The sequence below is a fragment of the Pleurodeles waltl genome, chromosome 4_1, assembly GCF_031143425.1.
Source record: "Pleurodeles waltl isolate 20211129_DDA chromosome 4_1, aPleWal1.hap1.20221129, whole genome shotgun sequence".
Taxonomy (NCBI): Eukaryota; Metazoa; Chordata; class Amphibia; order Caudata; family Salamandridae; genus Pleurodeles; species Pleurodeles waltl.
The window spans coordinates 45,029,899-45,044,321 of record NC_090442.1 but is presented as its reverse complement, the minus strand read 5'-3'; the positions used below and the strand labels follow the sequence as shown (position 1 = coordinate 45,044,321).

The following is a 14,423-nucleotide window of genomic DNA, read 5'->3' as shown; positions in this document are numbered from 1 at the left end:
TGGGAGGTGAGGCCTATCCTGTCCAGGTTGGTGCAGAGGAGGTGAGACCTGCCCAGGGGGTTGAAGAGGAGGTGAGGTCTGTCCAGTGGGTGCAGAGTAAGTGAGGTCTTTCTGGATGGCGGGGGCGGATGAGGCCTTCCTGGCGGTGCAGCAGTGTAGAGGAGGTGAGACCCGTCTGGGGGGGGGGGGGGGGTGCAGAGGAGGTGAGGCATGTCCAGGGGGTTCAGAGGAGGTGAGGCCTGTCCAGGGTAGTGCGGAGGAGGGAGGTCTGTCTAGGGGGTGTAGAGGAGGTGAGGCCTGTCCTGGTGGGTGTAGAATGAGATGAGGCCTGTCCGGAGGGAGGGAGGGGTATAGAGGAGGTGAGGCCTGTCCAGGGGGTTGCATAGGAGGTGAGGCCTGTCCAGGGGGTGCAGAGGAGGTGAGGCCTGTCCAGGGGGTGCAGAGGAGGTGAGGCCTGTCCAGGGGGTGCAGAGAAGGTGAGGCCTGTCCAGGGGGTGCAGAGAAGGTGAGGCCTGTCCAAAGGGAGCAGAGGAGGTGAGGCCTGTCCAGCGGGTGCAGGGGAGGTGAGGCCTGTCCAAGGGGTGCAGGGGAGGTGAGGCTTATCCTGTCCAGGTTGGTGCAGAGGAGGTGAGGCCTGCCCAGGGAGTGCAGAGGAGGTGACGCCTGTCCTGTAGTGGTAGCAGAAGGTGAGACCTGTCCTCTGGGTGTGAACAGTGTGGACTGCCTCCGCTGCTGCTCTCACCACCCAGAGACACTACTTTCCAGGCACTTTATTTTGTGTTAATAACTGATACTCAGAGTTCTTGGAAAGTATCCAGAGTTACCACAGGGCTTCAGGTGGCTCAAGACAAAGGCACACATCTTCTCCAGCCATTGAGTTTGCATTTATAAAGCACAGTTTACACTGAAGTAACCAAGATTACAACTTCTAGAATGCACTTGTTGAATGAAAGCACAAGGATGAATATTTGGGGGATCACTATACAGAAGTATTTGGTACCTACTTGGGGCATCATGGTAGACAATGGTAGAACAGTTAATGTGACAAATGTGCAAAGAATTTCATTCTCAGCATTTTTCTGCAGATTGTGAGTCCAGTGAGATCTGGGATAATGTGAATCCCTCTCAAGGGGACTTCACACAGTTTTATATGTTTCATGGAGAAATGCAATAAAAGATGGGGGTGCAAGTCCAGCGCCCCAGTCTCTGGTGTTAATGTATCTTTCTACTGGCCCTTGCCTGGTCCTTCAAATGAGGATGAACTAGCCGTTTAGTCTAGTCTCTCAAAGGGAGTGAGACCAGGGTCAGTATCCTAGAACTTATCAAGCCCAGGTCTCACATCCCGGTGCTCACCTTGTCTTGGCTCACATGCTGGTCCTCACTAGGCCCCTGACTCACATCCAGGTCCTCCCCAGGGCCTAGTTCCCTTCAGACAGCAAGCAGATGCTAAAGCAGGGATCACGGTTAAATATCGGGTTATGAAGGTATGGATTTCCAGCTAATCAGAACAAAATCCCCACTTTTTTGGGTCAGTGGACCTTGGATATTTGTTGAGACTAACAAGGAGCTGTACATCATAACTAAATCATTCAATACATTTCTAATCTACCTTCAGTCAATAATGCAAGTGTAGTAAAGATTAAGGGGGTCATTCTGATTCCGGCGGGCGGCGGAGGCCGCCCGCCAGAATTCCGCCCCCATTATACCGCTCCGCGGTCAGAAGACCGCGGAGGGTATTATGAGTTTTTCCCTGGGCTGGCGGGCGGTCTCCAAAAGACCGCCCGCCAGCCCAGGGAAAAACTCCCTTCCCACGAGGATGCCGGCTCGTAATCGAGCCGGCGGAGTGGGAAGGTGCGACGGGTGCAGTGGCACCCGTCGCGTATTTCAGTGTCTGCAAGGCAGACACTGAAATACTTTGCGGGGCCCTCTTACGGGGGCCCCTGCCGTGCCCATGCCATTGGCATGGGCACGGCAGGGGCCCCCAGGGGCCCCGCGGCACCCCCTACCGCCATCCTGTTCCTGGCGGGCGAACCGCCAGGAACAGGATGGCGGTAGGGGGTGTCAGAATCCCCCATGGCGGCGCAGCAAGCTGCGCCGCCGTGGGGGATTCTAAGGGCAGCGGTAAACCGGCGGGAGACCGCCGGTTTACCCTTTCTGACCGCGGCCAAAGCGCCGCGGTCAGAATGCCCTGCGGGGCACCGCAGGCCTGTCGGCGGTGCTCCCGCCGACCCTCGCCCCGGCGGTCAAAGACCGCCGGGGTTAGAATCAGGGCCTAAGGGTTTTATTAATTCTTGTAGTAATTTAAATCAATACAGAAGTTTAATAGTCATTAATAATAAATAAACAAAACACATTAAGCGAGTTCCATAAAGGAACAAATCCCTATTCTAGGAATGGGGAATGAAAAGGTGTCAGTTAGAACCCTTAAAGAGTTCCTTTGAGAGGTGAAGCAATTATAAGCATAAAGCTTTCAAAATCTCAATAAATCTATAATAAATCAGCACAGAACTTCCCATAAAGAGAGGTTCAAGAATACTCAGTAGAATCTTTACTCGAAGAGACTGGAATATGGCAAAGTGTGTAATGGATAATGTGTAATGTGTGTTAACCTACTGTAGTAACACACATAAAAACATCCTATTCTAAGATTGTGCAACATGTTGTGTCTTTCTCCAGTTGAACCCAGCTCATAGTGTCTTTATGGGAACAGGATTGGCTCCTCGTCTTCTCACCAGGAATACAATATTCTTCACTCAAATTGAATGAAACAATTCTCATCAAGCATGAAGTTAATCGAGCAAAGCATCTTGCTATTTACTAACACAGTGCTACACTGTATCATTGTATAGGAACTTCCACATTACCTCACTAATATTACTTTTATTCATTTAATAATACAAAAGTCTTTATATGAGTAGAAACATCTTGCAGAGTTAGGAAATATGTCAATAAGAAGGTCAGAAAATAAATGTTTCACATCCTTACCCAAGTCGTCTGGTAAAAAAAAAAAAAATGCTTCGATTATTTGGGCCTAGTATGTCTAACTATTATCATTTTCTACAGAAAATGCATTAAAGCATACATTTTAATTAAAGCTATGCATGTTCATTCTGCACGTTATTATTATTAGCTATTAGATGTATTATTTCTTGATGTCTATGAAAGCGCTGTTCCACCCCGCTCGATGGTTATCTTATCCATCACAATTTCCTTTCACAGTGAATTTGTCAGAGGGCACTCTTGTCTTCAGTTGGGTCTTTTCTCTTTTAACTCTCACATTCTTTCATTCATTTATATTCTCATGTGATAATTTCATTCTAATTCCTTATTTATCAGTTTATTCATTATTCTACTCGTTCTCTTTTCAAGATAATCTTTGACAAGCTTGGAAAAGCCTATGAATGTCAGGAAAGAAGCTCTGAATACGAATACAGGTACTAGTATTGCTTTGAGGGTTCCTACTTCTGCTGTGCTAAACCAGTTGCCTGTAGCAGAAACTCCTCTCCCCAGTGCTTCCTAAACCACTGGTGCTTTCTAATGAATTTAGGTTTCAGTGCAGAAATGTTCTTCGTGTACTCTAAAAATGTCTTACTCTGGTCAGGGATATATGTGCAGCCACGGAGACCCCACCTTTTTCTACAAGTAACATGTCTAATGCTTAACAGTTTAGCAAAACCATTGATCTAATTGCAACAAACTGTATTAACTAATAAAGGTCCAGATGTGCTGGTTGCCAATTTGTCTACTACTGTCGACAGCTTTTTGATATTTTCATCATTCGAAACAACTCCCACGGGTGGGATAATTACTCCAAAAATGTCTGCAACTTATTGTGCTCCTGTACTCCACTATGTTTGTGTCTGTGTGCTGGCGGCCATTGTTAACAATGAAAATCCTGTTGGTAACTAATCTCATGTGACCAAAACAAATAATTAAAGGTCATCCAGGAGCATTAAGCGACAGTATCATCGGGAAACAGAAAGCACAAACAGAGAACAATCAAACCTTGTTCAGCCTGTGGGTGTGCTGTATGTTCACTCAGACTTTGTTCAGCCTGTGGGCACACTGTATGTTTACTCAGAGGTTGTTCAGCCTGTGGGTGCACTTTATGTTAACTCATACCTCGTTCAACCTGTGGGTATGCTTTCTGTTTACTTAGACATTGTTCAGCATGTGTGTACACTGAATTGAATGTTGACTCAGACCTTGTTTAGCCTGTGGGTGCACTCTACGTTCACTCAGACCTTGTTGAGTCTGTGGATGCACTCTACGTTCACTCAGACCTTGTTGAGTCTGTGGATGCACTCTACGTTCACTCAGACCTTGTTGAGCCTGTGGATGCACTCTTCGTTCATCAGACCTTGTTGAGCCTGTGGGTGCACTCTATGTTCACTCAGACCTTGTTGAGCATGTGGGTGCACTCTTCGTTCACTCAGACCTTGTTGAGCCTGTGGGTGCACTCTACATTCACTCAGACCTTGTTGAGCCTGTGGGTGCATTGTGCATTCACTAAGACCTTGTTGAGCCTGTGGGTGCACTGTATGTTCACTCAGACCTTGTACAGCCTGTGCATGTGCTTTATAGTTCACTCAGACCTTGTTTGGTAAGGGATCATGGTTCTTTCTATGTTTTTGTAGCATAGGGTTTGGATTTGGAGGAAGATGTGTGTTGTGGGTTTGGACGTAGATAGGAGGAGACTAAAAGGTTTTCCTGAAAAAAGTTTATTTTGTTTCATAGACCAAAAGTTATTTACAATGGTTGTGCAACAACCAAGAGTTCCTTTTGTTTTATAACTTTAGGTCAGTGGTCTGGAAAATGGGATGTAGTGTGATTCATGTTTGATGTAAATAAGCTCTTGGTTGAAGCTTCTCTTTACTTACCTTCAAGGTATCTGGGGATGGACCAGGCGATGGCCCACTGTGGTGGTAAGCTGCCACCCTTGAGGAACGAAAAATAAAATAAACATCAGGTAAGGTTTCCTATAACCCTCGATTTAATTTCCCCCTTTTTCTTTTCTAGTTTCTCTCTCTCTCTTACTCTGAATTTTTTTCTCTTCAGCTTCTGGAATTTTACTTCTTCTCCAGATTATTCTCAAGCTCTATAGCTTGCGATAATGTAAATAAGCATTGGCAACGCAGATAGGTTTCACCTGTGCAAGCTCTATTGGCTATGCAATTTATTTTTTAACATGTTGCAGAGGCACAGCAGTGTGAGATGCTGTGCAACATGGCTAAAAGTAAAAAAACACAAATTGGAAAATTGGAAGAGAAGATGGGAAAGGGGACATGGAGAAAAAAAGAGAAAGGTAGGAAAGTAAGCGGAGAGCTATAAGATAAAACAAAACGGGATTCAGGAGGAAAGCATGGGAAGGAGGCAGAGAGAGAAGGAGTAGAGGAAGACGAAGGAGGATTGACTGGCGGGGGAGTGATGGAGCGGCAGAGGAAGGGCAGAAGCCAACTTCTTCATAAATAATCCCTGGTGGTGGTGATATTTCCTGGGACTGTGGCAGAACATTTCTCGCTGAACAAACACAACCAGATAGTGAGAGACATATCACCAGGAGTGAGATCAGGGTGTCTGTGTGTGGTACTCTGGGGACAGCAATGCAGCTGAGGAGAGGCTGCCAAGGGAGTGTGGAGCTGCTGGGGAGGAAGGTGCAGTCCAGCTAAAGGAATGTCAGAGCAGCTGAGGCGAGAGCGATGTTGCTGGGGTGGGAGAGGCGCAGTGCAGCAATCAACAATGGGAAAAGCAGTGACTTGGGGATGGAGGATCCTCCAGCTCCACATTCCCTCACCTGGCACAAGTGTGTTGCTTTGTATGCTTGTTTTATTTTATATAAGTATGCTCTAAAAACCTAGCACTGTAAACAACCGGAGGAATGAAAAACCATAGAGTAGGGAAAGGCTTGCTGTTGCAATCTGGGAATGGTATGCTCTTCCACAGTCCTATTGCATGCCTAGAATATTATGACACTGCACACTGTCTTTTTGCGTCACATGCCACACATGCACTAGACGTGTGTGCATAACCACACATTATGTCTGCACCTTGACTAAATTATAAACCTTTGCTTTTAACAGGGTGGGAAAATTGAGTGTAGTGTAATTCTCTGCAATGTATAATACCTTAATAATAACGACTTACTCTGTTTTGAGACACCAAGCCCCTGATTACGACCTTGGCGGATGGGAGACTCCGTCACAAAGGTGACGGATATCCCGCCCCCCATTTTACAAGTTACTTAGATCTTGTAATATGGTGAACGTGATATCCGTCACCTTTGTGACAGAGTATCACATTCGCCAAGGTCGTAATCAGGCCCCAAATGTTGCAAACAGAAAATTAGTCTTTTGGAAAGCAGGAGTTCTTTTAATGTAAATAAACAAAGCTCTGCAACTGTGTAGACAACCAGTCCTTGCTCAATATCTGTAACCAACAAGAGGCTCAGGAGAAGGGGTGGGAAGTCTGAGGAGGGGTCAAGAGGACCTCTGAACCTATGTACTCTTATGGAGTTCTAGTTTTAAAATAACAACCAAGGACAGTTGGAGGCAACTCCGCAGGAGGAAAGCTAACACTGGGAAACGTGGGGCATGGGATCTGTGGAGAGCATTGGGTGGTCAGCGGGGGCAAGCAGCGACGGGAGGAGGTGGTGGGGGTGACGGGGCAACTAACAACAAATGCAGGCAGGGTGAGAGAGACAGCCTGCAAAACGATGCCCTAAGATGGGGTGGTAGAGTGCAAAATAAAAAAGGCTGAGTTACATTACACAGACACATTCCTTTTTTTGTATTTAGGCACTGGCAGATTAAGTGATTTACCCGTAATCACAAGATGTTGAGCTGACACTGTAACCTGGTTTCCCACTTTCAAAGTTAGTAGCTCTAATGATTGCACCATATCCTCTTCCTTCAGTTCTCTGTAGCAGAATGCCCTGCTGTAGACTTTGCTGTTTTCGGAGCAATTAAAACGCAATATGGGCATCATAGGGAGGCGCCGTCGATGGCTTATCTGCACACAGAGGCTGAGAATAGGACTGTGAAAGTAGTTTGTACCCTCATATAGCTGAATGCACTCTAAAAGATGTAGGTTTAACTTGTGTTTCTTTCTTCATTATTAACAAATTTTTCTCTCAGAGCATTGAGTTCCAGTGGTTTCAAGCTCCCTATCTACATAGTGTCCAAGACCTGTTTCACCCCTGTCCGGAATGTAACTCAGGCTTTTTTCCTACCTCATATGTGTGAATGCTTTCTTTTAGCAAAGAAAACAATCATAAATATTATTTCTTTGTGTCCATTTACAATCTCTAACTCTCTTTCTACAGGTCACTGAAACGTGAACCGAAAAAGAAATGTACGTTAGTCAAACATGATGAAAATAATTATTTTTGAAGAAAGTAAAACATTCTACATTCTAGAGCTCTAAAAAGAAATGAATTCTTTGCGCCACACTGCTGAATGTCAAAGTGATTTCTCAAATTGCATATGTTCATTATCAGTTGTCAAGTCCCTAAAGTAAAATGACCAGAAGCAATTACCGAAATTACCATTTCAAGGTATGTAAACAAAGAATATTTGTGATATTTGATATCCATGTAGTGTGCTTGAGAGCAAACTAATCAGCGCTGTAAATTATATCTGATGGTTTATGAGGAATGCCTTGGAGACCCAAGCCCCTCCCCATCAAAACAGCGTCCGTACACATAATATGACCGAATTGTCTGGGCGACCTATCACCTCAGTTTAAAAGAACAGTCTTTCGTCTGTGTCTCCTGTTATTTAGGAGGAGAGAAAACATTGTTTGGAAGATAGAAATTGTGTAAACTCTTTACCTGTTGTCACTACAGCAAAATTGCTGGGCGATCATTTTTGATATATAAAAGTTATCTCTACCAGCTCTGTCTGTTGGGTTGATCCGAGTTGTTTCAGTGTCCCAAACTGCCAAAGTCGATCATGTATCTACTGTGGCTTTAGCCAAAGAGCAAAAAAAAAAGCTTGTACTAGGATAGGAAGCTTAAAAGGGCCCAATGTTGCGCTATTGATAATTCATAAAATTAACGTGGAGTGTTCTAATCCTAGATTATTACTTGTATGAACAAATGTATCTAACATGTAAGCACTAAACCCCAAGGACCTTGTCAGTGTTTTTTAAAACTCCTAAATCAAATGCAATAAACTGGTCACAGAATGAGTCTAAATGTACTTGAAAGAAATCACATAGGCATAACTTGGAGAAATGATTCCATGAGGAGCATCTTAATAAAAAACAGGGGGCTAATTGGTGAAAGTTTATAGGACAATTTAGAGAAGCTGCCTTTAAATGTTGGAACAGTTATCTCCAGATAAAAGCTATCATTAGTAAATACAAATGTTTGGCAGAGCATGTGCAATGTATTTAAAAGTTAATACTGAGTGTAACATAAAGTAATACAGACTCTTGAATCAGATTCAGTGTTAACATGGCATGTATCCAGGAAAAAAAACAATGTGGCGATACATACATCTCGAATAAGACCAATGAATGTGAGAACAGCTTTAGTTATCAATCCCACCTCACTAAACACGAGAGAACTCACACTGGACAAAAACATTATGACTGTTCTGAATGCTTTAAAAGCTTCAGTTGGAAATCTGCTCTCTCTCAGCATGAGAGAACTCACACTGGACAAAAACCTTATCAGTGCTCTGAATGCTGGAAAAGCTTCAGTCAGAAATCTGGTCTCGCTCAACATGAGATAGCCCACACTGGAAGAAAACCATATCAGTGCTCTGAATGCCAGAAAAGCTTTAGTCGAAAAATAGCTCTCACTCACCATGAGAGAACTCACACTGGGGAAAGACCTTATCAGTGCTCTGAATGCTGGAAAGGCTTCAGTTGGAAGGCTAGTCTTGCTCGTCATGAGAGAACTCACACTGGACAAAAACCGTATCAGTGCACTGAATGCCAAAAAAGTTTCTGCCACAGATTTGGTTTAACTCTACATGAGAGAATCCATACTGGGCTGAAACCGCATCAGTGTTCTGAATGCCAGAAAAGCTTCAGTCAGAAAATAACTCTGACTAAACATGAGAGAACTCACACTGGGATAAAGCCTTATCAGTGCTCTGAATGCTGGAAAAGCTTCAGTTGGAAATCTGGTCTCTCTCAGCATGAGAGAACTCACACTGGACAAAAACCTTATCAGTGCTCTGAATGCCAGAAAAGATTCAGTCTGAGAGCCAATTTAATTACACATGAACAAAGCCATACAGGGCACAAACCATATCAGTGTTGTGAATGCCAGAAAAGCTTCAGTCAGAAATTAAGTCTTATTCAACATGCAAGAACCCACACTAAGCAAAAACCTTATCAGTGCTCGGAATGCCAGAAAACCTTCAGTGACAAAATCTATCTCAATCAGCATGAGAGAACGCACACAGGGGACAATCCTTATCATTGCTCTGAATGCTGGAAAGGCTTCAGTAAGAAAGCAAGTTTAATTCAGCATGAGAGAATCCATAGTGGGCACAAACCCTATCAGTGTTCTGAATGCCAGAAAAGTTTCAGATTGAAACAGAGTCTCACTAAACATGAGAGGACCCACACTGGGCAAAAACCTTATCAGTGCTCTGAATGCCAGAAAAACTTCAGTCAGAAATCTGGTCTTGTTCGTCATGAGAGAACTCACACTGGAATAAAACCATATCAGTGCTCTGAATGCCAAAAAAGCTTCAGTGACAGAGCCTGCTTAATTCAACATGAGAGAATCCATACTGGGCACAAACCGTTTTACTGCTCTGAATGCCATAAAAGGTTCAGACAGAAAACCTGTCTCGCTCAACATGAACGTTTACACACTGGGAAAAAACCTTATCAATGCTCTGAATGCTGGAAAAGCTTCAGTCAGAAATCTGGTCTCACTCTTCATGAGAGAACTCACACTGGCCTAAAACCGTTTCATTGCTCTCAATGCCAAAAAAGCTTCAGTGAGAAACCAAGGTTAATTCAACATGAGAGAATCCATACAGGGCACAAGCCATTTCAGTGCACTGAATGCCATAAAAGGTTCAGGCAGAAAACCTGTCTCACTCGACATGAGCGTTTACACACTGGACAAAAACCTTATCAGTGCTCTGAATCCTGGAAAAGCTTCAGTCTTAAATCTGGTCTTGCTGAACATGAGAGAAATCAAATTGAAAAAAACCTTATCAATGTTCTAAATGCCAGGGTATCGTCTGTGGGAGATTCAGTTTGATTCAACATGAAAGAACCCACTATGAGAAAGAAAAGGATCAGTGCTCTGGCTCTGAGAACATCTTCATTTGTAAATGCAACCTATCTACATGAGAGAGACAACGTAGGAAAATAAAAGGTGCTCACTATCAACCATGGGAAGGGGGTGTCAGCATTGCAAAACCTTCATATGAAGCAGCCAAAAAGAAAAGACATCAATCCATTGATTGTCCCACAAACACACAGCGAGGGGTGGAAACACTTGAATTATCTCATTCCTTAGTAACTATTTGTGGCCTCATTCCATTCAGTTTGCTTTGCTTCCTGAGTGTTAATAAACCAGGGCACCAGTGCACGAGGTTGAGTTGATCCTGATGCCAAGACCCTGTGACCTGGAAGGCAAGTAACCTCGAACTGTTTCCAGCCTTAATGAGCCTCTCCAGGGAGCTACAGCACAAGTCACTTTGTTGTAGGGCTCTGTGGGACCAGCGTCTGTTCATGTCTGTGCCACTTAAGGCTGATTATTGAGAAAAACTAAAGTTGATGGAGAGACTGGTAGTTAATCTCGGCAACATCCCACCACATCATTCTCTAGTCTTTGCACCATTGAAGACGAGGCCAACCATTCTTGCCTTACCCTAGATAGTCCTAATCACTACTGTTCCAGGGCGACTTGGCCTAGTATTACAGAGATCCCCTTTAATGGCCTCTTCCCTTTTCCATTTTGCGACAAATGGAGCCTGCTTCCCATAAGTTTCACAAGCTTTAGAATCACATCAGATACATCCAAGAGAGTCTCACATTTAAGTGGGCCTATTCAAAAGATGGGCTCTGTTGTACAGTTATAGTACTATAATAAGATGACTAACGCACTACAAAATGCCATTCACAAACATACTTACGGATGTTCTGCCTCGCCTGTCGCCTTCTGTGCGTAGATCTCTGCCCCAACTGCGTAGCCTTTTCACACTTATGTACATGTTTTAGTAGTAAATGTGGGAGGGACAGAAGGGAGTGACTGGAAAATGGGGAATACGTTTGCCTAAAGGGGAGCAGCTAAGGGAGGAGGAAGGAGGGATTTCAGAAGGGACATGCACTCACAAATGTTTAAGCCCACTGCTACTCACAAACTGAACTTCTAAAGTAACCTCACTACAGCCAAAAAAAAACACAAAAAGAATTGTAAATGTACTTCAGCTCAAAGCTGGAGGACCTCCATCCCCACATATGACCAACCACTTATACTACAGCACCCTCCCGGAGATAATAATGGATGCAGTGACTTTAAATAACATCCAATAGAAAATAATGCTAAATTAAATTATTTAATCAGGTTAAAAAACGAATTAGATGTTATTTTAAAAAAAAAACAATCTAAAAATAGAATATTTGTTTAAAGTAGTTTTTTTTTACTTGAAATACTATTGTAACATTTTAATAATTAAAACTTACAAATGTTACTAAAGGTCAGTAGTTCCCAGCCTGTGGTTCGGAGACCCCTGGGGGTCTTCGAAGCCTCCTCAGGGAGTCTGCAACTGCTTAGAAAAATAAATAATACTAACAGATTAATAAACTGTATATAAATAAATTGGCTAAATGTACAATTGAACATTTTAAAACATACAGTAAATGTCAAGGAATTTTAAATTGGAGGCTAAAAATGAAATTATTGTTCTCAGATTGATTTGTGGGTGTATTGCAGGTACATCAAACAGAATATAGTATGGACAATGTGTGGCTTCAACTCAACGTAGAAGAGCTCCAACCTTCCTTTAAATTTTTGTTTTTTATTTATATGTGTCTGAAAATTAAATAAATTGTGTTGTTTGTGTATATGTTTGAAGAATGCTTGTTTCTTGACTGAGTGGGGGTCCCCGTATTCCAATAATGATTTACTGGGGTCCCTGGGTTCCAGTAAGTGGAGGTCCTCAGAAGTCAAAATGTTGGAAATCAATGCTATAGGTGAACATTTAGTTCAATTTAAACTTAAGAAAAAGAATTTAAATTTAATATACTTAAAATAATTAAAATTAAAATTTAAAATATGTTATTGAGGCTTTTACATGTAATAATTTGTAGTAATATTTTTCACATTTAATATATGTTTGCATGTCTCCCTGTACTTTACCATAGAAAGATCTCTTCCACCAGGCGATGTATAGGGAAAATGCAAAACGGTAATTAAATTAAAAACATATATTTCTTTGTTAAATATTTAATGTACATTTAATTTTATGAATTGTTTTACATGCAAACAAAATGAAAAATGCTACAGCACAAGTAACTTAGTTTTAATAGATATTTAATTTTATGGCAAGACCGGAGGCTCCTATTATGCTTAAGTCTTTTCTTTATTTTTAATAGCAGCCGCAGTCAAGAACAGAACTACTGATCCCATAAGGCCAACAACAACGGCCAATTAGGATCAAAAGGTAGTTCTAATAAAATGCACCAATCACAAACAACCTGTCGGAATAATATCTATCTTGACTGGGAACAGCCCTCTTTTCTTGCTGCCAGCAGTCAAGATAAGTACATCCATTTCCTATGTCTACTATTTATTTGAGTTTCTAGTGATGATTCCGTGTGTTTTTACTGCAAATATTAATATTTTGGTGTTTGGTGCTTAACGTACGTTGGTTTCCTTCTCAGCTGGCTTGTAGCCGCACTTTCAGAATGTTCAGCGCGAGCGCGTCTGTTTAATTAACCGTTCCCCTTCAGTGCGCGCTGTTATTTCAGCGCCCGTTGAAGAGAAAGCTATTTTTAGCATACTTCGTCTCCCTGGCTTCAGCGTTTCATTTTGTCAAAAGCTTGTGATTGGATTATCTCGGCTTCTGCTGAGTTAATCTTTTCCCTTCACCTTCAGTGAGCTCAAGCTTGTAATTGGATTATCCCGGCTTCTGCTGAGTTAATCCTTTCCCTTTATGCTTCAGTGAGCTCAAGCGTTGGAGTGTGTAGTTTTAATGCTTGGAGGAATTTCTTTCTCCTGTCACTTTGACGGCTTTATTATTCCCCGGTTGGCCCCCAGGGATTTCCCTTTTCAACAAACTTGTGTTGCCTACAGCTCCTGCTGTCAGGCACCCTGGAACATACTTCTCAAGCCTTTATTCAGTGTTTAACAATGTCGGACTCCTATTTCTTGGAGTTTCGGTTTCAGTTTCGATTTTTTAGTTTCAATTTGGCAATTTTTCCTTCCTGGGATAAAAAAAAATACTAATCCTTTTTTGGCAGTTATTTTTTACTTGTTTTCCCTATTACCATGGACAGCTCCAGTGTTCCAGTGCTGTCTCAGGAGGAGGAGGAAGACGTCCTCAAAGACAATCTGAATGACTTCATTCAGTCTTCAGTTGAGCAGGCCATGGCTGTTTCATGGCAAAAGTTATAAAACAATTTGGAAAATTCAGTGGTGTCTCTGGTGTCACAAACCATGCTGGCCCAATCTGCGGGAGAAGGCAGAAAGCATCTAAATCCTTCAAAAAAATACCAAACCGAAGCTAAAGACAAGTGACAAGAGTTCACATGTGGCAGAGGACGTGGCTCCTCAAAGGCCTCCTTTAAAGGAGGGTTTATTGAACAAAACACCTAAAAAGTGCATGGTTAAGGCTAAGCATATTTCTTCAATTCATATCTCAAAAAGTTTAGACACCGATGAAGAAGTGCAAGACCCTGATTCGGATTCGGATATTTCTGACAGGGACGTGGGAGATGTCTTCTCCCCTCCTCCTCCCAAAAAAGCCAAATGTGGGTCACAAGATTTTTTGGGCTCTTGCACGACTTTAAATGCCGAAGGGGTGCCAATGTTCGATCCTTCCAGCATCCAGCACCCTAACTCAACTGAATGGCTCCCTACGGACAATGTGATAGAATATGTTACGGCCAGACTGCGTACTACCCTTGATAAACAGGTGCGGGCTAAACTCAGATCCGAATGTCCCTGTCCCGCCCTTTCCTCAAAAATTACTGCCACCCCATCCATTGATACTTCTCTAATAACCTTTTTTACTAAATATGGCAAGGACCCACGCAAGGGGGTGGATAAAGCATAGTCTTCTTGTCAAGACAAACTGTTAGACGTGGTAAGTCCCCTAACTCGGATTTTCGACCTGGCAGAATCAGCTTGATTGGAACAGGCCTTGGTCGACCCAGCAGGACTCTCCTTGTAGGCCCAACGGGCCATTTGCTTGCTGGGAAACGCCAATTCTTCCATCACACAC

The 14,423-nt window shown here is 43.0% G+C and overlaps 1 protein-coding gene across 4 annotated transcripts in view; it reads left to right on the top strand.

The window, feature by feature from the left end:
* The window catches only part of LOC138287348 (zinc finger protein 84-like), a 42,341-nt gene extending 30,847 nt beyond the window's left edge, over nt 1–11,494 (top strand). For 2 of the 4 annotated variants that reach the window (XM_069227707.1, XM_069227708.1), the window contains exons 2-4: nt 3,370–3,434; nt 4,888–4,969; nt 7,322–11,494. In XM_069227707.1, coding sequence (XP_069083808.1) covers nt 8,456–10,231 — 1,776 coding nt within the window. In that variant the 5' untranslated portion in view covers nt 3,370–3,434; nt 4,888–4,969; nt 7,322–8,455 and the 3' untranslated portion in view covers nt 10,232–11,494. The remainder of the gene's footprint in view (nt 1–3,369; nt 3,435–4,887; nt 4,970–7,321) is intronic. The other 2 variants (XM_069227709.1, XM_069227710.1) reach the window with 2 other exon arrangements.
* Nucleotides 11,495–14,423: the final 2,929 nt, after the last annotated feature.